This window comes from Ips typographus, linkage group LG6, assembly GCF_016097725.1.
Source record: "Ips typographus isolate SLU linkage group LG6, UJ_Ityp_2.0, whole genome shotgun sequence".
NCBI classification, from domain to species: Eukaryota; Metazoa; Arthropoda; class Insecta; order Coleoptera; family Curculionidae; genus Ips; species Ips typographus.
In genome coordinates this window covers 1,231,289-1,259,086 of record NC_138427.1, presented here as the reverse complement: position 1 = coordinate 1,259,086, position 27,798 = coordinate 1,231,289, and the positions used below count along the sequence as shown (strand labels likewise).

The following is a 27,798-nucleotide window of genomic DNA, read 5'->3' as shown; positions in this document are numbered from 1 at the left end:
TCAAGTTTTCGTCAACAAACCTGTTGTGTTCATATTATAGAAAAGGGCGTGTCTAAAGCTTGGTCACGTTTAAAATTTTGCGTGTATTGTCAGTCAGAAAGTAGAGATCTTTGGCTGCAAATTTGCACTAAAACAACCTTATACCAAAGCAAATCAAAAATATCTTGATCGAAATAACATTTTTTATTTATGAGAAGTCTCCGTTTGGATCATAGAATTCCGTCTAAATTTGAAACCTAATTTATTTACCAAAATTCGCAGAGATGTATCATTAATATGTAGTATTTTTTTAACTTTAAGCTCTTGATTTAGGTTCTGGATGGTTACATGTTTCTCTAAAATAAATACAACAAATTAAAAATTCAATAAGACATTCTGAGTGATGCTTTAGTATCTCATATCTCATTTTCAGGTTCCAATCCACTTATTTTATTTTAAACTCGCTGGAAAACATTTTAGACGCTTATTTTATTTTTCTATGACTTTATTATTAATATGTTTCAAGAAATTTTTATGATAAATCTATAATGCAACCCAAACATCTCAGTCTTTGGAAACAATGAAATGTTAATAGATGTTTCTTACAAAAGTAGATATATTTTACTATTATTAACATACTATCGTTGTACATATTGTTACGATTTTCCCGTGGGTTCACACAAAGTCAATTTAACTCAACAATTAATAAATTTATTTACACTTCAAAACACTTCGTACAATAATTAACACAGCTACTAAAAAAAAAAACACTACTACAATTCCACAATTACTCCGCTATTTAAACTTTACCGCGTTCCCAAATTCACTGCTACTGCGGTTGACACCGCGTCTTTTATATTCGCAAACCACGTTCTAGAATGACCGCGAAACGCTTCGCGGGTTGCCTTGACCATTCAAGAATCTTCCAGGTAGCGCTTCCTAACTGTGGCCTACTTTAATACGCGCCCGGCCAGATATTGCGGCGCATCGGTTTCATCCCGAAGCGAGCGCTCGGTAAGAAGTATCGAGCATAGTAGGCCCAGACCGTAATAATATCATATAATGTATTTCGAACATCCATTTTAATGCTTTCATATAAATCAGTGGTCTTGGCCCGTCGATAACATCTCGATTTACGTTTTCTAGGTAAGAAAATCATAAGATTACTTGCTTGTTTTTTCCGAATCGAATAAACAGTTTTACGGGAAATTTTCAAAACAGCTACAACCTTCTAGTATCAAAAAAAATACATCAGTAAGAATATGTAAGGTCTTAAAATTTCTTATTTTCTTCCTGAACAGATAATAAAGCTTCTAAAGGTCCTCCATTGGTTTTTTCCAATTCAAAATATTCACAAAGGTTAAGAATTAACTGCTGGGCTTGCCTGTGGAGAATTTTTCAGGCATTTTCTAAAAAAATACTGCAATAGCAAGTAATTCCGAATTTAGGAAAAACCAAATGGCTGGTTTTTACTGATGTATTTTTTTTTGATACTAGAAGGTAGCAGATTCGGATAAAGCAAGCAAGTAATGTTATGATTTCCTCACCTAGAAAACGTAAATCGAGACGTTATCGACGGGCCAAGACCACTGATTTATCTGAAAGCATTAAAATGGATGTTCGAAATACATTATATGATATGTACAACGATAGTATGTTAATAATAGTAAAATAGATCTACTTTTGTAAGAAACATCTATTAACATTTCATTGTTTCCAGAGACTAAGATTTTTGGGGAGCATTATAGATTTTTCATAAAAATTTATTGAAACATATTAATAATAAAGTCATAGAAAAAATAAAATAAGCGTCTAAAATGTTTTCCAGCGGGTTTAAAATCAAATAAGTGGATTGCAACCTGAAAATGAGATGTGAGATACTACAGCATCACTCAGAATGTCTTATTGAATTTTTAATTTGTTGTATTTATTTTAGAGAAACATGTAACCATCCAGAGCCTAAATCAAGAGCTTAAAGTTAAAGAAATATTACATATTGGTGATACATCTCTGCGAATTTTAGTAAATAAATAAGGTTTCAAATTTAGACGGAATTCTATGATCCAAACGGAGACTTCTCATAAATAAAAAATGTTGCTATGTCGCATTTGTCGAATAAATCGATATTTCTTGAGACACAGGACGTTAATTAGAAAACGGCCAAAAACGTCCAGAGATATTGACCAAAACAAAACACTTTTCCGTGTTAAAATAAAACCAAATAATTAATTGGGGACTACTTGACAATTTAACTTTTTTGCACGTATAGTACAGTTATAGTTTATTGAACTCAAAGTTTTTCCCATCTGCCGAAACTAAATAAATGAAGGTCAATGACAGACCAAATCGCATCAAAATCGGTTGATTGGTTTCGAAATAGCATAGTTTTAAAAATTACCCAAAAAACTGTCCCAGTTGAGATGGCGCGAAGTTTATATGAAAGTATTATTATATCAATACAAGGTTGATAAGCACCATAGCCTCCAAATTCATTATGAAAGAATGATAAATATCCATTGACTAGGAAAAATGTTCTTATTGTAATAATTATGAATTTGGATCGACGTTTTTGTTAAAAAAGTATTATTTATGTAGAAGGCTAAAGTAGTTGAGTCTATTGACTACAAACATTTACACAGTTTCTTCGAATTTAGAAGCTGCATTCTGAATATTTATGGTCACTTGTAAAATTTCCGTTTCCTAACCTAACCTAACCGTTTCCGAGATATTCGACTTTTTGTACTTTTTTTTTGGAAATTGCACAAAATGTGTTTTAAATTCCGTATCTTCGCCATTTTTGGGATTTCAAGGACTGTAAAAAGCTGAAAATGTTGTGTTGTGTTTCTGTAAGTTATGAACTGAACCCAAAATTTTAAGAATTTTGTATCTCGGTTATTTTTTGAGATTTATGAACCTGGTTATAAAAAGATCAAAATGTTCGTCTTGAACTGTTCTTTCATCTCGTGCTAACCGCAACACGATTGAACATATGCAAAGTATTTAAAAAACAAAACAAAAATCAGTTGAATTTGAAACTAATGCTATGCCAATTGCAACCGCGGGTACCCGGTTCTGGGCGCTGAAAATCATTCTGAACATTTTTCGTGTCTTGCGAAATTTCTGTAACTGTAACTCTTTCGAGATATTCGACTTTTTTTAAAATTTATCCAAAATTTTGTGTTTCGGTTATTTTTTGGGTTTTAAGGACCGTAAAAAACTAAACATGTTCATTTGGAATTGCTGCTTCACCTCTCCTAAGCCGCAACACGATTAGACATGAAAAACGGGACAACTAGGTTACTTTGTTGTTTTACTCTAGCAAGTCTAAACAAGATCGTCGAACTCAGGCGATAACGGATAGATAGTCCATCATAATACTGGAAGCGTTATTTGCTTTTAATGGCATTGGTAAAGCTAAACGTCTTATGGGAGAGACTTTCTAGAATGTGCGAAAGTCAATAAGTATAATTTTAATAGTACGTCAATTAAAAACGTTAGAAACATCTTAAAAAAATACTATAATTAGCATATTTTTCAAGTTCTCCTACCTGCAAAACTTTTTTGGTGACAACTTTTACTGAACTTCCAGCTATTTAATAGAAAAAAATCATGCAATTTAGTTAAAAAAACCAAGTCCTAATTTGGGTTAAAATATTGTTGTTCGAAGTACAACGCTAAAATCTTGAATCTTTGTTTCACATCACACTAGGAACATCGTCGTATTCACTTGTGCGATAGCATTCCCTTTACTTCAAGTAGTTAAAGCGAGATGCCAATGTCTGCGTTAACACTGCGGTAGATTTGTCTATAGAAACAAAGAGCAAACAACTGTTCCGATCAACTTTTTTCGGAGAAAAATGGTCTTTTATCGTTACTCCCCCGCTTCAGTTAATTTTAGTAAATTGCTTTTTAGTGTGGTAAAATACGACAATAGGACAGTAATACACTTATTACCGCACTAGTGCGGTAAAATCGCTCATTACATAAATCGAAGTTAAAGCTAAAATGACTAATTTTTGTGCTGATTGTAGATAATAGACTATTACATTACTAGTGTGTTATGAGCCTTTTTAATAGTCATTAAAGGGAAGTACTGCTTCGACGAGATCGTAGACCGCAAGCCCATTAATTTGCCATACCACACTGATAATGCATGTACAGGGTGCTGCATTTTCGATGGTTTTACGGGGTACAGAGAAAACGGTAATAGATAGATAAAAAGTAGCATACGTGTTCTGATCTCTTTTTCTGAGCTGAGATGATTGGCGAAAAGTGGGCGGCGCAAACTTCTTTTGTTGCAAAGATACGGGGGGTTTTCGAAAATTGGTAATTTTTGAACCTCTTCTGTATTTCAGATGCTCTTAAAGTTATCAAAAAAGGAAGAACGTTTCCCGGTAGAAGTTTTCATGTGGAATCCAATGGCGTAGTCAGTTTTTTTCTATTCCGTTTAGTTTCTGACATATGACAGTAAGTTACATTTTTGTAAATGGAACATCCTATATATTTTTACGTCATTTAATTCTGTTGATTTTTACCTTTCCAACGGTGTATTACAACATATAAGTTTGTAGAGGTTAATCCTGTTATTTTAAAAAAAGACTTTTGCTAAGCTAAAAAAAGGCCAATATCTAAAATTCCAAACAAAATCGGAAATCATATAAACTAACACATCAGAAAATTAAATATTTTTAATAAATCTTATTAAAAATCTAAGTTAATATAGACAAATTTGGTTTCGACTGTGGGTATTTTTATACATATTATTTAGCACTTGTTTGTTAAGGAAACGCGTTTTTTTCTAATTACCAAGATTAACGTTTACGAACTTATATGTTTTAATACACCGTTGAAAAAGTAAAAATCAACAGAATTAAATGACCTAAAAATATATAGTGTTCCATTTAAAAAATATAACTTACTGTCATATGTCAGAAACTAAACGTAATAGAAAAAAACTGACTACGCCATTGGATTCTACGTCAAAACTTCTAACGGAAACCGTTTTTCCTTTTTTGATAACTTTAATAGCAAATGAAATACAGAGGAGGATCCAAAATTACCATTTTTCAAAAACCCCTCGTATCTTTGAAACAAAAGAAGTTTGCGCAGCCCACTTTTCGCCAGTCATCTCAGCTCAGAAAAAGATATCAGAACACGTATGTTACTTTTTTTCTATCTATTACCGTTTTCTCTGTACCCCGTAAAACCATCGAAAATGCAGCACCCTGTACAGGGTGTCCAATCAAAAAATTATATAGCAAATTTTTGATTTGATTTGTATTGGATTTTAATTATAATTTTATTCAATAATACTTCGTATTTGTGAATTATCCTGTCTTTATCGTTATCTAGTTGTACATATAGTACAGGGTGATTCACGTTGATGGTATATTAGAAGTATCTAGAGAACGACTCAATATGTTTCGTTGAAATGGGCCTGTTCCACAATTTTTTTTTATTTCATAACTACAAAGACGGATTGAAAATATTATACCCGTATTTTTTTGTTTTCAAAAATATTAAGTCTAAATAGAAAAAAAAAGATGATAAAAACTACATTAATCTCATGTTTAAAACGCCCGCCGCCGGTGACGTACTACACTATCAACCAATCAGCGACAAGAAGTGAAACAGATGGCGTGCAACAGCCAATAAAATCGCCCAGAATTACGTACGTCACATGCGCGCCAAAACAGATCTTTTAAATTTAATGGACAAATTCAAACTAATGTAGGAACATTTACGACCATAATTTTTTCTTCAAGAATATGAAAAATTAGTTTTTCTAATTATGGCTTATAAAGTGATCACTTTATGTAACTAGTTACGAAAAGTTCATTTCATCACTCCCTGTTTTTATGCATTTCCGTAGAAACATATGGGCGACATCCATCATAACATGTCGTTGTCACTGTTTATACAAGGTGCTATGAAAGTGAATATTTGTGTTAAATCACTTTAAAAGATGGTTTTTACCGCTTTTTGGTCAAAATTAGAAAAAATTACGTATGCAACACGTTTCGAAAATGTCTTATTGTGTAACTCATTCAAATTGTAGGACCTCGCTGCGCTCGCCCTACAAACATTCATTCGTTACACAAAATCGATCTTTTCGTAACTGGTTACATAAATAGCTATTTTTGATCCTATTCTTTCGATTCCAGTCATTAAAACAAAGATTTATGATATGTGGGATAGGCCCATTTGGAGTGTAGCCTAGGTTGGGTCCAAATTTTCTTTCTAAAATATTTTGAACTTTGCGGTGTTGCCAGATCATCCGGAAAGAACAACAACTTTTGATTTTCAAATGGAACACCCTGTTTCTACTCTCATTTTTGAATTCCGCGCAAGAAAGCTAGTAATTAATGTTAATACTTCCCTATACCTATCTTGCACCGTTTTTAGATATTTCATAAAAATGGTAAATTTGTCAGCAAAACGGTAATCTAAACATTAATTAAATTTCCAAGTTTTGAAAGGTTTGCTTATGTGACCTTTTGTTCTCAGTTAGACAATACCACATGGTTGAAAAGTTCAAAGACTAAAAATGAAAAAACCTACAGGGTGGTCAATATTTACCTTTCAGTCGGATAGATAGAAAAACTGCCAGAAGTTCGTTTTTTTAAATGCAACCACATGTTTGTAATAAAAGAACATTAAATTTAGAACAATTCTATGTATACTCTTCCTATACCTAACTTCAACCTTAGTTTCTGACTTATCAACAGTTTTTCAACAGTGCGTATAAAATCGTACTCCATACTAATCTGAATATGGACACCTACTTCTATTGCCGTCAGCATTGATGATGTTAGGGTAAACTGGTTCCGTCAGAAGGATGTCAACATAAATCACGGCTTGATAATTAACAAAATTTTTGAATTTGATAGGATTACTGACTGATTTTCCAGTCGGAGACAGTTTTCTGTGGCTATTTATAGTTACTGGTCTATTTCCATTTAAAACCAATAGTTTACATCATAGTTGCAAGGCAGAAATGGCCCTGAAAGTTTTTAAATGTTCTCCAACTTTGTACAATAATTCTTTTTGCAACATTTCCAATCCTACATAATAATTCTGATTAAGAGAATACATTATTTTGATCTCTCATTGTGTTCTTAATAAATGTAGTTATTTTGGTTTTTATGACCGACATTTTCTTAGAAATGTTGGTTTAATAGAAGTCGTCAGCTTAAGTTCCAGCCGTTTTTATGCGGCATAGGATAGCAGTACTCATTTTTAAAGCCCGTCGATGCTCTAGCATACACATTGGAGTATTCAATCGGTATAACATCTTAAAACGTTTCTTTCCGTGCTCGTAAAAAAACAGCACATTTAGGATTAGCTTGCTCATTGTAACGCGGCGTTTTTATAACTTTTATATTTATTTAAATCAAAGCGACAGTAAATGACAACGTTTTAAATTACACAGTATGATGTTCATATGTTTGATATGCGAGTATCAAAGATGTAATTCTCAAAAGGTAAAATTTCAACCATACTTTAGCAAGTAACAACAGTAAGGAAAAAAAAAACTTACCGCGGACTTGACCACAGTCTTGACAGTATTGGAATCTGCATTCTTTCCCGGCCTAGTGACAGTGTGCGTACCATTTAAAAGTGGGGGCGCCACCGGTAAATTAGCGCTAATCGGCCTCAAGCTGGTATACGATCCTTTCAGTTTGGTGCTCATCGTTTTCAAATTGCTGTACGTGGATGGAGGCGACTCCATTTTTCCAGCAAACTTATGCAAATTTTGGTTCGACCCAGCTAGACCGGTCGCCGTATTTGCGGTATTTTTCAGCGTTTTTGTGTTATTAAAGGTAGCGGCTGGAGTACTGTTCGGCATATGCAAAGCTGGTTTAACGCTGGGCATGGTGTAAACAGCGCGTTGAGTGGGTTTGGTTTTTGTCAGGTCATTGTTCACCGTTGTTGTGTTTTTGGGAGAAGTCCAAGATTCCAGAGAAACCTAAAAAATTCGTTATGTCATCCTAAACTCTCAAATACATCAGTTTTGTTAAAAAAACTACAATTCCCTACTTATAATTATTCTAACCTAACAACTTAATATACAGGGTGGTCCAGTTTTAAATGTCAATAATTCACCAATCGATAGCCCATCAAAAAATAAGTTGACATGCATTATGGCATTTTCCTGAAGAACGCTTCTTAAGGAAGACACAGACCTCCAAAATTCAGTTTTAAAATCGTAAATAATTTTTTTTGCTACAATTATCAGACCGTTGGAACAATTTTGATCAAATTGGGGACAAGTACACTGAAAATAGTCAAAAAACAGGATTTTTTTTGACTAATGTTTACTGGCGTTCAATTTTTTAGACTATAGGTAGTGTAAAACTGATCATTCAATTCAAACTTTTTTCTTAATCAATTACACTTTCGGACATTTTCGGACTAATTTAATTCTAAAAATTAGTGTTTAAGACTTGATATCGTAGCATTTAATGTCAAAATTGTTTACTTCATTAATGAAGAGTCTGAATCTTTACTTTTAGTATAAAAAACAGTTTTAAAATTCGATTTTTCAGTCTTAAAGCACAGTGAAGCGTCTAGAAGTCAATTTAATACTGACAAAGCTTGAAATGGCATATTTAAGGCTATGGACCATGTAAACATAGTTTTTTAATTCTGCTATGTCAAAAACTTGATGAAGATAACCCTAAAACTCGATTTTCCAAGCTGAAAAAAGTTTTTGAAGCCCTAGAAATAGCCCAAAGTTCTAAGAAAATGAAAAGCAAAGTAAAAAAACCTGAAAAGTTAGTCTTCAAGTCAATTTTCATGAATCTAATGTCAATATCCTGTATTTAAGACTATTTTCAATACTAAAATATTGAAATGTATTTTCAAATTATGAAACTTACTTCAAATGCAAAATTTAAGCTTCTGATGTCACTTTTCATTGGTTCAGAGCTCGGTCAGAGTCACTTTTTGGTGTCCAAGTTAATTTTCAAGGTTGAAATGTATGAATTTGTAGTAAAAAATTCTAGATAAAGTAGTTTTTCATGCTACAAGTCAATTTTCCCTACTAAAGTTTTTCAACTTATCTGAAAACTATAACGACTGACTACAAAGACAGTTTTTAAGTCTCTCAAGTCAATTTTTCACAGTTTTCAAGTCAATTGTGAAGGCTAAATTCTTTCAATTTGTCTGAAAACTGGTTACAAAGACAATTTTTAAGCCTCTCAAGAATTTTCACCGTTTCAAAGTAAATTCCCTGGTTTCTAAGTCAATTTCAAAACTAAAGTCTTTCAATTTGTCTGAAACTATGAAAACTGGCTACAAAGACATTTTTTAAGTTTCTTAAGTCAATTTTCACCGTTTTCAAGACAATTTTTAAGTTGGGTTGGGTTGGTTTTGGGTCTTTGAACGTAATAACTCAAAGTTTCAAATCAGAATTTTATAAGAGATACTTACTTTGTCAAATTGAACAAGTAAAGTAAAAAAATATAAAATTTTTTGAAAAATATCCATTGACGTAGTAAAAATGAAAACCATCTTTCCACCACCACTGGACAGTTTCGACAAACGTCATTAACATCAGAATTAATTTCTTATGAATTTGTTCTAAATTTGATTAAAATTGCTCCAGCGGTCTGACAGTTATGACAAGAAACCGATTCTTTAAACTGAACATGTATGGACTGTATTTTCCTTGGGAAGCATTTTTCAGGAAAATGACAATGTATGTTAACTTATTTTTTGATGGGCTTTCGAATGGTGAATTATTGACATTTAAAACTGGACCACCCTGTAGAATATAATTAAAGTAACACTTAATATTACTGTTCATTCATAGCGGTCCACGATTATTCCTACATATTGAAATAGCCAGACTGAAATAAAGAACAGAATCTCTGAGAACTCTTGATACTTATTCACCATACCCTCTGCACCAAGTGAATAAAGCTTGTCGCCCATTAGCCCGTTACGGCACGGGCGGTTGCTGTCCGTCAACGGACGGTGCCATATATTAATATGGCTCCGTTTTTCCGTACTAGTGAGCGGAGATCCATTTATTTGCATGGTTTTGATCCTGTTCTACTTTTTTACGGTACGGTTCGTAACGTGCCGTGACGGACAAGTGGGTGAGAACCTTTAGCCTTAATTTGCTAGACTGTTACAAAAATGTTTTCATCATTAAAATCCTAATCTGACTCAGGGCTAGCGGCAGTGACGTAATAATTGTCGTTCCTTGTCTATTAGTTGTAAACTGATCGAAACAAATCAGAAAACAATCTGATAGATATTGATCGATGATTGATTGAGATATCTGATCTGATTGATAATCATTAAAATTCGGCGTTGACGCTGTCCGCAACGCCATTCAAAAATTCATAATTTTGGTTGTTTGGTGTTAGTTGACAGTTTCTTCAAACTTTTCCCGTTGCAACTTAAATGTATCGATTAGGTTATTATTTCGTGCTGGTTGTATTTGAGTTTTGCATATTTTGATATTTTCGGTGACCGAAAATGTCTAAACAATGAGGGCAAACAGCGGCTGATTTTGCGACTGATAGATGTTTCATGTGACATAACCGAGGGTTGATTGCTGTTTACCTTACTTTGCAGATTTACCATCAAGAAAATAACACACACAGTCCAGAATCACTACCAACACCAGCCTGCACAATTCAAGTAAAGTAATATCGCCACTGATTTAATTTTTCCACTCTTGTTTATACAGGGTGTTCCTAAATATCATGTACGAAAGAAAATGGGTGATTCCTTGGCATATTTAATTGCTAAAGTTTCATACAAACATGGGTCCGCAAATGCAAAGATACAGGGTGTCAAAGTTTTTTCTAAAAAACTTTTTTTTAATAATATCAAACATTCGTTCGTTACACAAAATCGATCTTTTCGTAACTGGTTACATAAATAGCTATTCTTGCACTGGCGCGGAATAATACTGGGGAAAATTACTTCATCTATCGATAGCAAAAAACAAAAATAGTTTTTTTAAAAATGCTCTATACCCGAACTTAACAATATATCTGGCTTGACAAAAACAAAACTTTTTAAATCACCGTGAATCTGGACCATTCTAGCTGGCAACCGCGAAATATCAATGAAAACCTTGGAACTAATCTAAGAAATGAGTGAATTTCAATCTGACGTCACCATTTATTGCGTCACTGCCACTTCGGCTGGACTGGAGAGTATAAAAAAAAAAAAAATAAATAAAAATAAATTTTTTGGTAAAATTTTGACTATACTCTCTGTTCAGCGACTCTGACTGTTGCGTCAGAATCACCAGCAAAAAAACGTATGCCGGTAATCAAATGTGATGTTGATTGATTGTCAAAATGATTCTAGTTTTAGGTTATAACTTAAGGCACGGGCTACAATAATTATATATCAAGCTGGTGCTGTACTTCTACAGCATTAGCTTAAAAATAAAATTTTGATTGGTGTAAAATACAAACACTGTTTAAGCTGATTCTTTGGACAGTACATTCCATAATGCCTAAAGGTCCGAAACCCTCTTAAAATGTAACTGGCACTCTTTATTTACAAAACTGATAACGTCAAAATAGTCTGACATTAATTGATCCGTCAAGCTGACAATAGCTGGTAGTAGGATGTTATAAAAACACACGGAAAAACAACAAATTAACAATATACTTACGTTAGAGGTTGGCTGGGACGTTACACTCTTGTATTCGTCCGACAAATCCGAATCAGATGAAGGGTATTTGGCATTGGCAACAATAGGCGAAACAAAACCTCCGTCGGCATACATTAATGATCGTCTCTTTACCACTAGTGGTGTTGACATTACTCTACTAAGTCCTGTATAAGAGAACAGTTTTAGTAATAGGTTATATCTCAAAAGAAATCAAATTTCGTAGGGTACGTGACTGCTGTGGTTTTCACTTGCCTACTTTAAAATTTTAACTCTGGCAGAAGTCTCTGACCTAGAAAATGGTAACAGATACGCACTTTTATAAAGTTCTTGGCGTAAAAAAGTCCAGGCTTTCTCAATCCGTGACTCAAATTTAGCTTCGCGTTTTATTGAAAAAGTTGTACCACTTCTTTTTTTTTAGAAGTTTGATTTTTGACCAGACTGCAGTGAGATAATTTGGCAGTTGGTAAACATATTATTTTGTTAAATTACGTCACCGTGGCGTGGTGTTTTTTCCCTTTGGTTACACTATGGGTCGTGTTTGGTTCCATCGACAAAAGTGTGTTTCCTTGAGTCCCAAATAGTCGGAAATTGACAGCTTTGGAAATATTGGCATAAGCTCAGGGAAATCAAAAACTACGATTCACTACTTTTACTACTTTTTTTTTCTCAGTCAAAAACCATTTTATGTAGTACGATAATTTAATTAACACTAGGACACAGGAAAAATTGATCACAATTTAACATTTTTTTATATCATTTCTCAAATAAAGCTATAAAATCGTATATCGTTGAATTGGGGTTATGAGTACGCCTAAAATCTGAAGTAATATATGGGGTGTTAGGTTTGAATTAAGAAAGTTGGTATACTTTGTGACTGACCCTGTATACTTGGAAATATTATTTCGCACCTTCACGTCATGCGCTGTTATTTACTATAACAATACGCAAACTTTGAGAAAAATTAGATCAGCAATTTTCGAGATATTTGCAATATTCCAGACCAGATCCGGTAGTTTAACCGAGAGAAGAAATTTCTCCCGTGTTTTGTGAAAGTGAGGAGGTTTTAGGATAGTCAGGAGATCTCAATAGAAGCCAATCCAACATTTGGATTGGGTTACCCAACCCATAACCTACTCAAATTAGATCAATTTTAAGCGCTTTTTCGTAATTTAATTTTATTATTTTGGCCGGACTTCCAGGCAAAAAAAAAATGTCCCGACACCAATGAACTTGGGTAGAATATCAAAACTATCGTAAATTTCGCTTTGCTAAAAAAATGCACTTTTACGAACATAATTCGATGTTGCCTATTTTTAATAACTATTAGGTCATATCAAGAAGAAATAAGAAATAAACAAAAAATAAATTTCCCACAATAATCACTAATATTACATTTACGGACAATACTCAAACAGGTATATTAATGTCCGACGTTTAAAAATACTGCCAAAAGCTATTTTTTTCCTTTTTTTTGACTTAAATCGAAAATTGGCAGTTTTCCTGTGGGGCAATTCTTTCTTTTTTTTATTGAAAATAGTCAACATCGAATTTAGTTTGTAAAAATGCATATTTTTAGTTTAGAATTGTTTTGGTTTAAATTTACGATTTTTGATATTTTAGCAGTTCTATCTAACCATTTTGTTCTCTTTTATATGGATTTTCCTACGCCCTTTTGGTCAAACCTAATAAAAAAGTTGTCTTTAAAAAATCTGGAAAAAAAGCTGTGTAAAAAATCCGTAAGAAATTCGGGGGTAATATCCCTAGTGCATTTAATTTTTCCGGAAAAATTCGGAAAAACGAGTTTCTAAGTAATTTGTTTTAACACATGCTATTTGTTAAAACAAACTACTTAGAAACGAGTATTCCAATTTTTCCACAGGAAAAATTACATGCACGAGGGATATTTGGTAAGATTATTCCTGAGTTAAATAAACATTATATTTTAATTAAAACAATATGAACAATAATTAATAAGAACAATAACTTTCAAGCTAGAAAGGATAACACTATTCTTTATGTTGCTGTGAGGAGTGTGAAATTTTTTCGATTTTTTTTTTCCGGAAAAACTGCTGACAGCTAAGTTGACAGTTGTCAAGTGATTTTTCCACTTAAAATTTACATTTGTTATACTAATTCTTGATAGCGATTGGTCAAAATTGATAGGAACGAAATAATCTAAAAAATGGCCTAAATTGTCCTACTTTAAGTAGGTTATGGGTAGGTAACCCAATCAAAATCTTGGGTTGGCTTCTTTTGAGGTCTCCTGACTATCCTAGAACCTCATCTTGACAAAAGACGGGAAATGTCTTCCCCGGCTAAAATATAGAAACATTTTTGGCAAGAACTCAAAAAATCAGATTTCCCTTTTTCCCTGAGCTTATGCCAATTTTCCGGTAGCTCCCAATGGCAGTTTCCGAATATGGGACCCAAGGAACCACAGACAGCACTTTATGTCGATGTTACGTACTTTATTACGCAGTGTTATTCACAGCAATTGTGATTTTAAAAAGTAATAAATTACAATTTTTATATTTCATTAACTCGAAAACGGCGAAACTTAATGTCAACATATGATATATTTTTGGAATCAGAAGAAAAAGATCTGCCAATTAATCAGAAAATATACAAGGTTTCCATAAAAATTTTTAACAACTTTGTATTTCTATTCACCTTTGCTATGGTCTTTTATTTTATGGAATAACATTTCCGGCTGATTTAGGAGTAGCCCTATAACTTTTATATTAGCAGCTTTTCCCTACCTGCAAAAATAAAGTCGCTACAAGGTGTCTAAATATATGGACCAACCCTGTATAATACATGTATTTATTTACTTTATTAATTTACTATTTGTTTCTTCTCTATTAAAACATGATTTATAACATCACATGACCGTTTTGAGTATGGTTCAGTTTACTCAACAGTTTCAACTTGTTGCTGCACAACATGTGCCACCCACAAAAAGATAACATTTTATAATGGAGGCCAAAAGTCAAAACGTTACCTCAAATTCAATATAGAGGGAGTACCACGACAAAAGACATCCATCGATATAAGACAACGTTATGACACCTCCACTTTTACCAGAAAAAAATCAACTTGTTTTATTATATTTTAAATTTTCGCCCCTATCAAAATGTAACCAAATAATTACTACCTCTCCATGCAAATTAAAAAGTTCTCAAAACGTTTGAGTTTTGAATTTTGCCTTGTAACCCCGTTTTCAAATCGGTTTCAATCTTATTTCACTTCAAGGTCGATTCGCCGATTTTTGGGATCGTATCGGAATTGAAATAGCATGGAAACACCTTAAAAATGAAAACGATTTTGAAATCGAGAAAATACGTCACAATTGTGTATTGTCAACGTGTAAATGTCATTTTTCACTTCTTTAAGTTAGAGAACATAACTAAAAATTTTTTATTTTATCATTTGAATTGTTTCTAATTTCATTAATTGTTGTTACTAATAAAGTAAGCAATAATTACATTTTACCTTATCATGGCTACCAGAAATGTTTGGCTGGACAAAGAAGTAAACTTCTACTGGAAATATTCCCAAACATAAAACATCAATCGGTATTTTGATACCAAGAAAATGGAGAAATTTACCAATTGGTTTATGAGGAATTAGTAAAGAAAGCTGTAACTACTAAGAACGTTTCACAAATTAAAAATAAATGGAAAGCTTTGAAGTGCATGTATTATAAAGTGCAGCGTAAAAATGGGACTAGTCGAAAAGTCCGTTTAGAGTGTAACTATTTTACCATGCTTGATGAAATATTGAGTGCCAGACCATCATCCAGTTTGTGGGGTGGACACTCTTGACGAATATGAAGAAAGAAGTGCATTGGAATTCAAATGACACATATCAATCGTTTCTGTGTTTTGTCAAAAGCTCAATCTAGTTTCAAAACGGAATTGAAAAACGATTTGAAAATTAGCATGGAAACTCTAACAAATTTAAATTTTGACATCGTTTTAAAAACGCCTTCAATTGCATGGAAACATACTAAATAGATCTCAAAAAGTTGAGATGAGAACAAGCAAGCCATTTTGCTCTATCTTATTCTAGTAGATTAGGTTAGGTTATTTTTTAAACTTCAATATCTTGGAAACCGTAACAGGTGGATAGTGTTTGATTTCTGTCAAGATATTAGGTAGTTTATCTCAAGACAGAAATATTCGTTATTTTCAACCAGGTATGTAATAACTTTATTTCTTATGTGTAAACCAGGTGGAAAGACAAAAATTACCTGCTTTTACATTCCACCCAGGTAGAAAGTACTCACTTTCCACCCCGGAAAAGTAACTTTACCGCACTAGTGTGGAAAAGTCTTTTCTCTTTACTTTTCTTTCTTTAACTGCTTGCCCGAGGCAACTGCAGTCTCGTGCGGGAAAGTACCACTTTCCGCACTTGTTAGGTCTTCTTCTTATAGTGCATCTCCTAAAGGAGGTTTGCTATCATCACTTGTTAGGTAAATAACTATAATTGGAATGAACATGCTGACTTTACTATGATGTTTCTTACATCGGTCGATGTCTTTCGTCGTGAGACACCCTGTATTATATTACGATTGTCACACGTGGTAGAAAAATAGTGTCATTCAGTTGTTTCCTTAAATACAGAGGAAAAAATTATAAACGTAATTTCCAGAATTTCGCTATTTTTTGCGGAGATCTTCGGAAGAATTAGAAAATTTTTAACGCGGAATTTTATTAAGTTTCAATTTGCACTTTTGCCCTAACTGAATAATGAAAAACGGACAACATGTGTCTTAGTTTCGTTACTATAAAATTTTGATTAGTTAGAACATTAAAACCACCTTAAAACAAACATTTTGTTCCATTTGACTGTTAAGTAAAAAATTTAAATAAGCAATTAACCACATTACAAGAATACATTTTTTACACGTACTTTTCCAATCCGTTCCAATCAATTTACATAAAACACCAGCTACATTTTAAATAATTACGTCTGCAACATAGAAAGTAGGTTGGGTAAGATACATTCTATGCAAATTCGCTTTTATGTGGGTCTAATTCTGTTAAGATTTTTCCTATCGTTTGATGCAAACTATCACTAAATAATTAATAAGTTTCATTGTATTAAACACTTACGTCTTAGTGAAAACCTTTCATCGATGTCCTGGATATCTTCAAAGCTCTGCATTTTATTAGAACTTTTGCTACTGCTGGATAAACTGGACAACCGGTCTAAACTTTCTGCCGAACCGACAGACATCCTGAAACGACACATACAGTGGTGTAAGAAAAAAACGTTTTTTTCGTTTTGGTTGTAAGATGTTAAACTGTTTAAAATAGTAATTTAATTGTTGTTTATGTTAGGTGTAAAACTGAACATAATTCCTTCATACACTGTGTCCGTAAAGTCACGCATAAATTCTATTAAAAATCAGGGATTTGTTTTCTGGGAAAACGCTCGGACACGTCAATATTTATTTTTGATTACGATTTTTTTATGTTAAATTAATGTATACAGGGTGACCCAAAAATAAGTTAAAATAACTCAATTAATATTTAGATTAAGTTAGGTTAGGTTAGGTTAGGTTAAGTTAGGTTAGGTTATACTTGGAATTCGATGCAGAATCCAAAATGAAATAAAAAATAGAGGTTTCCGTTTGGAAAAATAAAGTTGACAGTTGTTTTCCTTGACTGTTACCATTCTAATATCTTTAAAGGATTTTTTTTTTAAATCGGGATCTGATATTTGGCACAAACCTAGCCCAATCTAGGGTAGTAACAAAACTGTAGAAATGCAATCATTAAGGTCGATTTTCGCGTGCACAAACTGGCCAACATAACGCAAAACCCCTTAGGATAGTGGCGGTGTTTCAGACAAATTTCGTCCTTACGAAAATTGTCATTTGCAAAAATAGTTTTTCAAAAAATTTCCAAGCATTACGTCGTGGTAGATCTAGTATGTCGATGAGCAGCCAATGAAATGACCTTCCGATTGACGTATAAAAATCGATTGGTTAGCCGTTTGCCCGCTAGAGGGCGTCGTTGACCAATTTTTTTGGGGTATCTTTTTGTTTAATTCTTAAAAACTCGCGTAATTGCACTATCTTTGGTAGATTTTTATACGTCAATGGACAGCCAATGAAATGAGCTTTCTAAAAATATCCCTATTTGGGTTGACAGGTTAGACGGTTTGGCCGCTAGAGGGCGTCAAATTTGACCAATTTTCTTATCACTTTTTGGTGCATCCACTTGTTTAATCCTCAAAAACTCGCTTAATTGAATCTCTCGCATCAGTCGCTATTTTTGGTAAAGTTTTATACGTAATGGATAGCCAATGAATTGAGCTTTCTAAAAATACCCCAACTGGGGTTAATAGGTTGGCCGGTTTGGCCACTAGAGGGCGTCAAGTTGACTCATATTTTCATGACTTTTTTTGGTGCATCTTTTTGGTTTAATCGTCAATAACTAGCTTATTTGCTACACTTTGTATAATCTTTTATATGTCAATGAACAGCTATTGAAATGAGCTTTTTATTGGAGTATAAAGTTTATTGATTAGTTGTACGGTTTCGCCGCTAGAGACAGTCAAAATGTTTGAAAATAAAATTACAAAATTCACAATTTTTCCTTGTTTTCCAACGGATTTCATTAAAGTTTATTTATTTTATTTACGTTTATATTTCAATAATAGAAAATAAAGTTGGGATAGAATCACAAAAAAAAAAATTTCAAACTTTCGTCAACAGAGCAGCAAAGTTTCGTTCAACAACATTCGTTTCTAGCAGGTACGCTTAAAATATTATGTAGTTTCCAAAATAAAAGAAAAAGAATGGCTCTCTATTTGAAGAAAAAAATTGGAATGTCGTAGATATTTTTCCTGACACCCTACGTATTTAACTTTTTCTCTAAAAGATTAAAAATTAAGAAAACCTCTGTCTGAATTTGAAATGAATTTCTTGCTAACATTTGCTGCGCACTGTATAGTATAATCAATATAATAATAAATATATAATTAATAATTTATTAATATATATTTATAATCATTATATTACATAATCACAAAACTTACCTGTTAATTGAATTTGGGGTTTGATTTATATCAACTGGTACATCGTCCTTAACAAAAGTACTGTTTGGAACATCAATTTTTTCCTGGCCGGGCGTATTCAGATCCATACTTCCATCAGAAAATGACCGTTTTTTTCAACAGTTCCATATTGTCTCTGCGCTGAATTACTAATCCATTTGGTTTAGTTGAAGCAGGATTTACGTTTTCAACAGTCTCCTTATTGCTATTATTTAAATCGTTTTCGATGCTCTGAGTAAGATTCCGTTCTGTAAGTTTTTAATTTTAAAACTGAGCTACTGTGTATGAAAATTGAAAAATGTTTATGTTTATACAAACTTTTGTAATGTTTAGTAAAATCGTATTGGTCGAATCACCCCTTGAACCCCTAAAGTTCACTTATTTTTTAAAATGCTGTTAGGTAATATATCAGATAGCTGTTATAATAGGTCTGTTCGCACAAAGAATCTCCTAAAGCAGGTTTTACACCAAAAGTTTTACTTCAAAGAAATTGGACACATTTATTTGATCAAATTTTATGCATCAAATAAATTCATGAATTTCTTGAAGCATAATGTGATTTCGTTTTACACCTATCAAACTTTTATGTCAAAGCTGTCAATGAAAACAGTTTGGCCAACCAAGAAGATTATTCCTACTTTGTTTTCTTATTTTTCTGGTTTTTTGAATATTTTGAAATCTCATAATCGCCTTGAATACTGTATTTATGTATTGAATTCTGCAGCTTCAACTGAATACTAATAGTCAGTCTCTGGTTTTAACCGTACTTTACTTTTCGTTTTTATCTGTTGGCAGTTGGCATTACGCAAAACGGCAAGTTTGATCAAATAAGTTGGATGAAAATAGAACCTGTCCTATTTGGTGAAAAATTTGAAGTAAAATTATTTGAAGGTAAATTTGACATAAAATTTTGTTTTACACTGGTAAAATTTGTCCTTGAAGCAGCTTTATGAATAAATTCATGAATTTCTTTGACATCAAAGCGCGGTGTAAAACCTGCTTAAGAAACCTATTGGCCATTAGCCAGGAAATGTCAATGTCACGTGAGCATTCAACCAATAAAAGCCGATATTTTCCGATTTTTAGTTGGAAACCAATTTGAAATTGCCTCTACAAACAGACCTAATACTACACAAGGTTTTAGTAATTTAAACGGAAAAATGTTCCAGATGATAGAATAGATAACCGACTCATATTCTTATCGGGTCCACCCGGTATTTAAAAACGGTTTGATTATATCGGCACAAAATCTTTATGATACGCCCCTCCTAAAAGGCATTAAGGGAGAATAATAAATAAAATATAAAAATTTCCGATATTTATCTCATGAATTATTTTGTTTATGATTAGTATATGCAATACCAAACCAATAAACCGCAACTTTAGCACAACATGTATAAAAACTAGACTGGGTGAGTATGAAGTGTCAAGCTACTAAAAATACAAATAACTCACCCGTATCTTTATTGTCAGTCGCTGCACCATCCTTAGTGACATTCAAACCAACTCTATTTTTAGGTCAGACTTCCTAAAGGTGGCGCTGGGTTTTATGTGTCTCACGGAAGTAGTAGTATCCAGAACATTTCGACCGGTAGCTTCATGTTTGGGCGGTACAGTATCCTTTGAATATGTGGAGTTTTTCACGTCCGACCCGCCTGAAAATCATCAAATCATTGACTACATTTATATCGAGCAAATTGAATCTGATTATTCAATCCGATCATGTAAACCGTCATATAATCCTCGATATAAACAGCGCGGATTAACGATTCGGATTGACTAGTCAATAGCAAAAAATAACAGGATTGAAATGCTCTATCCGTTTGAAACGGTGACGTCCATGTCATGGATGTGACACACAGTGACACATTAATTTGACGGACGATTGTCACTTTTTATTTGAAGTGTGTACTATTAATCTCAAATTCAAATTACCTAACTTTTTGAGTTTTGTTTCCGTTAATGCGAAACCGATTTGGGACTTCTATTTCTTCTTCTATTTCTGTAACATTTGTGACACTGCTGATAGATAACAATTACGAATATGTTGTCATCTCTGTCTGCTTGAACAGTGATCTTTTTTCGATCCTTACGGATCTTTCGAACGTTTCCAATAATCCAAAGTTATCAAATGTAAGTAAAACACGATAAATACTCGATTGAATAATCCTTAATCCAAACCGCCGGATTAACAGCCTGCGATATAAACGTAGTCACTGACTACATTTTATAAGAGCGTCATTTTTCTAATGATATCCTGACCGTGAATGAGGACAATGTTCAAAAATCATTTCAGTCACTGCATTTTACTTAAAAATTCATATTGCTAATTTTTTTGCTTTGAAAATAATTGGTAGTAACCACAAATGGTAGTGTATCTTTTTTGCAGAGGCAATTACGTAGTATTAAGTTGAAATAGATATAAAGATTGTCCGTTAACAGAATGGGGTTATGCTAATTTGTACAACGGGGTCTGTCACATCACGTGTTGCCTTGGCAGTCTGGACACTTAATTTATTTCATTCACAAATTAATACTATTTTAAAAATAAAAAGTGTTTTTGTACGACTTGTCTAATTTTGAGTGATTATAGCACCTGGTTTGAAGGCAGGAAGGACTAGTTCCTGTCTAGTTTCTGTAACTTTGTCATCAATCAGTAAAGCTTACTTACTGTTCTTGATACTTAAAATACTATTTACTTTTATTTTGAAGCTCGTTTTAGCAGGCGTTATTATGGCGCACTATAAAACTTAGAACTTTGCAGTACGCCTACTTTCTGTTTATACTTCGGCTCTCAACAAATAATATGCAGAACTTTTTTTGTGCTTTATTAAAATAATTTACATAACGACAAAACTAATAATCATGTTTCCTCTTGACGATCTTTTTTATTTCGACTTGACTTTGTGACTTCAATCATTGCAGTAAACAATAACAAAATCAAAGGAGAGGCAATAATTTAATAAACTGTGGCTGAAGTTAATGTATTGGAACGGGAATCTACTAAATATCGTGACGTACATATAATTATTGGCAAACCCAATGAATCACCTAATAATATTGATGTTATTCTACTTCATAAATGTTTTCTATTGAAATTACTTGGTTATTAAAGGACTATAAATAAGACAGGCAAATTCTCAAATATGTCGATAAGAGCAGCTTGCCTAACCTAATAAAATGCCAACATAATATGGCAATTAAAAGTAATATATTTTGTTATTATGTGACTTTTATTATTAGAGGAGATAAAATACAGTGTAGCCGAACGAAAAGGTCGCACCCTTAACTATGACTCTCATTATTAAAATTTTGTCAAACAGATTTATTGTGTTCCACATTTTGGCCGCAGAACAGTGTCTTAAGGGGCATAATACGTTAGGAGTAGGACATAAAAAACAAGGATGGTAGCTAAAAAAAAAGTCAAATGTGACACTTTTATGCTGCAATGACGTGTCAAGTCTCAATCATTTTGCATGACCTCAAATCAAATAAGGTCAGAACAAATTAACTTTTGTTTCTCAAATTTTATGGTTTCTCTTATATGTCCGTAAGTAATCGCCACATTACTGAAACTGACCAACTTTACCCTTAAATAGCCGACATCTAATCTTATTTTATATTGGCATACACATTTTAAAAGCAACTTGGCAAAATAGATCATTTGAACATAGAAAATGGGAAAAAAAAACCAAAGCAAAATGGTTAAAAAAACTGTCAAGTTTACCAGATTAAAAAAACTAAACTTACCCAACTCATAAGTGGCATTTAATCCCTTCTTGCTCTCGCCGTTTTCATTCAAACCGTCCTGATTAACGAACGTCGCATTATTATCTGTAAATGATTGACTTGTCTTTAAGGTGCAATTCTGACTAACACGTTCCAAAAACGCTTCCGGCGTGTCAGTATTGGAAATACAGCAACTTTCAGACAAACTTTGAAACATTGGAGGATCCGTGTCCTGTAATAAGCTGGACTCCATAAAGTCTTTGTCTCTAATTTCCCTTAGAATAGGGTCGTTTTTAATCACGCTGTTTTCCATCAGGCTAGAAAATGTTGAGGAACACAACGAATAATTGGCCAAACTTGGCGGCGACATGTTCTGGAAGGAACTCATTTGGCTGCTAAACATAAAACTATCGAAATTGTGCAAACTGATTGGCTGGTGCAAATCAAATTGTAAGGGCATCACAGCTTCTTGAGTAGGCATAGTTTCAGGCTCTTCTTTTACTGTTTGGGGTACCTTTAAAAAAGTATAACAAATCGTCTACTACTTCCAATAAAATTTTCTAAAATTGTTTTTTAATATTACAGATACTAAAAACATCAGAAGATACAAATAATTCGTTTTTCTGACACTTTCTATAGATTGTAACTAGAATTTATGCTTTGTTGGCTACCGATTGTCGAAGTGTTTTGGTAAATTATGTTCTCGTGACGTCAAATTCACTCTGCTCGACCCCTAGAGCGTCAACTTGAATGCTCCCTTAGAGTAAAAAACGAGTAGGTCTTTTTAAAATTAAAAAAGCCAAAAGCAATAATAATATTTACAAGGGTCTCGTACAATGTTTTATTTACTAGCGTAGTAACCTACGATTTCCAATTTTTTAAATCGAATTTACAGGAAGATTTAATAACTTCTACAAGTGAAATCCCAGACGTGTTCAAGATACTTTTTACACTTTGAAAGGATATATTTTAACGGTTTCAAAGACATTTCAAATGTCATAAAAATAAAAAAACTGCGATGTATCCAGGATATGGAGATCTTGAAAATGGTTAGAGACACAAATTTGGTTAAATGGGAAAAAGTTGTGTTATTAATAAAATAACATTTAGAAAACGTCAACATTGTTTTGGGGTTTTTGAGATATATAAAAAAAGTGAATTTTTGATTTTATGATTTATTTTTTTGTGACGTTATATTAGACCCAGCAGATTTCTTAAAGCTCCTTAAAATGGCAATATCAGTTTTTCAATCCGACGTCTTGTCTTTGTGGAACCAACAACCTCATTTTTTTTAAATAAAGTCTCTGTTTTTTAATACCATATTCTAAAACCCTTTTTATTCCGAATTCAATAATGTATTACACTTTATGGTTTAAATGCATTTTACTATGGTTTTTTTACCTTAATAGGAAAATGCATAAAAAATTGCCTATGCTATTAAATCAACCATTAAATACTTTAGGTTATTTAGATGGTTATTATTAATTTAAACTTATAAATGATGCAGGCAATGAAATAATTGGGCATTTTTTTATAAGACCCAGGTAGTTTAAAAACTGCCCAAAGTAATAAGACAAAATGACAAATTAAATAGGAAATATCAGGCATTATTAATAATGCTGAAAGTAATATGGGCTAACTGTAAATGACTAACCTAACCTTTTCAAGGTGATGGTAATAATAGCAGTATTTATAATGACCAGCCAATGTTATAAATTATCATAAACCAACAGAAAACATTTACACCCAGTAGTCCAATATTAACATCCCAAAAAATTAAAACGTAAAAAATTCACTTTTTTCAAATTATCTCCAAACAAAAAAAGGTTTTCTAAATGCCATTTTATTAAGCCCACAATTACGCAAATTTTCTCCTATTAAACTAAATATGTATCTCTAATCAATTCAAAATCTCCATCATAGCCTTCCTTATCCTGGACACAATGTGTAGTACACATTATGACTTTCCAATAACCACATATTTTCTACCTGTATTATTTCGATACAAGCTGTAGATTACCTACACACTTATTGCATACCTACACTTGCAAATTAATTTAAATCATAAAAAACAAGCAAACAAAACCAATCAATAAGTAAATTCTGTATATGGCAATACAAAAAAAAAGTAGTATGAAAGGTACTAAGGTAATAAACTAATAAATAAGCATTGAAGGTAGATGACTCATCTGAGAAAATAAAGAAAAGGACCTTCTGTTATTTATCTTCAAATTATGTTTGTAAGTAGGTAATAAAGATTTTATTACTTCAATGCTTTTTTAATACTCTGGGGTGATGCCTGAGCTTGTTTGTAAGCAATTTAGGACTATTTTGGTTTACTCAATAATATTTAAATTTAATGAGGCACTAAATATGACTTAATTTTAAAAATAAGTTACCCCAACAAACAGACACTAAATAAAAACCAATTATATGTATTTAATCACTGTTGTTGTATTTATTTAACTTTCAAGAATTATAATACAAAAAAATCAGTTTTGTATAATTTTTGTCTGATTTTATTATAACTTTGACTAATGTTTTTTTCCATTGTCAATGTTAAGATGGTACTTACTGCTTATTTGAGCAGATATATTATCAATAATTTTTTTTCATTAAAATTGCTCACTCAAAATATTTTATAAGACAAGAATAAAATGGCATTATCATATTTCAAAAATTAATTCAACTGCAACTTCATGGCTTGGAGCATGGCTCCTAATTTAATCCTTCTGTCCATGACAAGGCATTATTTTATCCTCTCTTGTATAGAAAATAACCATTTTTACTTACACTATTATTATTAAATCCCTGTTTTTCCTCTAGGCATGTGGTTAGATTACTGCTCTCTCCACCACTATGATAGATCTGCTCTAGATCACTAATACTAGGTCCTCAAAAAACGTCGTTTTGGCCTTGTGAATGTGGCAGTGTTAATACATTTTATGGAACTAACACATTGAGGCTCATACAACCTGCAACAATGCAACCATGTTGCTCAAATCTTCACAAATACACAAATTGTAAAAAACAGTAATGTAATCCAAAAACAACCAGTTTTTTACAACAGATCAAAAGCAAATTGGAAATAATTAAAAGCATATTAGCCATAATCAAGATTAAATTGACCCTAAACAAAATCCAATTAGCACAATTACAAAAGAGATAGATGTTAACAAAATGAAATTAGCAAAAACAATTGATGCATGTTTAAAAAAAAACGTAACAACCAAACCTTACTACAATTTAGTAAATAACAAGAAAATTTAGTACTTAATAGGAATTACTTCCTAAAATTAAGTTTTCTGGACATAACAGCTACTAATGACCTGAAACTAATCACGATTTTCAAAAAGCCTTAAATTTAAGACCAGTCATAGTTGATAAAAATAAACACCTTAAGTTGTCTCTCATCAGCAAATAATGCAAATACAGTTTTGCTGATATTTTCTTCAAAAAACATTCATGCTTAATTAAGACTTGTATAAACTGAGGTAGGTATAAACTATTCTGTCATTAAACCATATGGAACCAAGAACCAACAGAACCATTAACATCAAGCTTAAGTTAAAGTATGGAATAAAAAAAATTTATTGTTGTAAAAAAGTATTTATCAATGCTGGAAGTGATATTCCAATACAAATACCTTTAACTCCTCAAATGTAGATTTATTGTTAAAATACTTATTAGTATTTTCAATTAATACAATTCTGGACTCAGAAAAATAATTATATGGATCAAAATTAAATTAAATATCAAAGTCTATGACACATATCCAACCTGACAATAATTAATTATACAATAGGAATAACTAAATCACAAACATTATAAGAACTATTTTTTAGGGTACAGCAATATTTCTTTTTTCTTTCAAGCCAGGCCATTTTTTAATTTCATTAAATCCCACATTAATGTTTTTAACCCAAAGGGTAAGACAAATTGAAATTTATCAATAATTGAAAATATTGAAATTATTGAAATTACTTTGAAATAAAATTGTAATATACAAATATTTGAAATTAAAATGTTTCATTGTTTGACATTTTCAATTATTGTCATGTAACAATATTTTTCTGTGATTTCAGGTCACTCATTGTTGTGCATTGTGGGGTGTACTGAATACTCCTCTCTGGAAAAACCTCTCAGTCTTACCTTAATATTAAATTATTGGGCAAATGGTTGAAGTATGGAATTTTATAATAAGGAGTACAGTAGGTAGGTATGAAATAATTTAGATTATAAAGTTTGTCATTGTCTACTAGGTTTTAAAAAAATGCTATCTTGATTCTTGTTTATTTAGTTCAAAAAAAATGAATTGTTTTTTTGTCATATTCCTCTTATAAAATTAATTTAATTTCAGCTTAAACTTGAAATTTACCTACCAATTTGCTTTTCATTAATATCTAGTGAATAATTGAAAAGATATTGTAAACAGTGATATTGATAATAAAAAAAATAGTTTTTTTTAAATTTTAATAAATTTATTTAGCTCTGGCTAAAAAACTGAAGCAATAATTTATATTATTTTATATTAATATTGATCTTGGTAATTACATTTATAATAAGAAATTACTTGTAACCTCACATGTAATGAATATTTCTAATAAAAAGTGATAGGATTGGTATCTAAGTGTATAACCACAGTATAACTTTCCATAGATGGTTTAGGTACCCCTTTAGCTTGGTAAGTAATTGTAATTTGAAGAATTAGAATGTATTATTAGGACATAGGTGGACATAGTGGGTTAAACTTGGTGTTAAGAGGACACCTTTACATTATTGAAAAATAACAACAAAATACTCAAGAGAATAACACATTAGCAGACCCTCAAAGGAAAACGTAGTGCACCACATTTTAGCACACAGTTTATTCAAAGAAAAGAACAAAATCCTATTTTTAGGGTTTAACTAAAAAAGTAAGAAGGCAATATCCAATAATATTATAACTTTGCAGCAAAATGATGTTTCAAATTCAGTACTAGTATAGTTATTACTAATTTATTGTAAATTTGTAGGACAATAAAGAGCACATTCTTTAAGTTAAACTTGCACAAATGACAGAAATAGACACTAATATACATTTAAGATAGATTAAATCCTGTAGGCAGCAAAATGCACATTACCATTCTTAAAATAAGCCGAAGAGGAGATCTTATGTCAGTTAAATTTAAGCATACATACCAAGTCTCCTGGTTGTCCAAATCCAGAGTGCTAAGGTCCAGAATGTCACTAAAATCTTGCAAACTGGTGACACTTTCCCTTCTTGAATTGGCAAGTGATTCTTCATGGCTCTTTTCCATTTTAGGCTCAATAAAAAAACAGGTTATTTGGCATTTAAGAGGAACAGTACATTATCACACAAAACTGTTGAA

At 32.2% G+C, this 27,798-nt stretch overlaps 2 protein-coding genes across 3 annotated transcripts in view; both read right to left on the bottom strand.

Annotated features, from left to right (window-relative positions):
• LOC145731083 (laminin subunit gamma-1-like) overlaps window positions 1–7,660 on the bottom strand; it is a 38,562-nt gene extending 30,902 nt beyond the window's left edge. The window contains exon 1 of one of the 2 annotated variants that reach the window (XM_081982672.1): window positions 7,520–7,660. The gene's annotated coding sequence lies outside the window, so the exon portion shown is untranslated. The remainder of the gene's footprint in view (window positions 1–7,519) is intronic. The other variant, XM_081982673.1, reaches the window with a different exon arrangement.
• An 11,138-nt stretch (window positions 7,661–18,798) lies between these two features.
• On the bottom strand, window positions 18,799–27,726 carry LOC145730444 (uncharacterized). Its single transcript, XM_081981657.1, is given in 6 exon segments — window positions 18,799–18,945; window positions 20,153–20,352; window positions 22,448–22,940; window positions 25,220–25,318; window positions 25,320–25,401; window positions 27,608–27,726. Coding segments are annotated over 5 exon segments (951 nt in total). The 3' UTR covers window positions 18,799–18,945; window positions 20,153–20,194.
• Window positions 27,727–27,798: the final 72 nt, after the last annotated feature.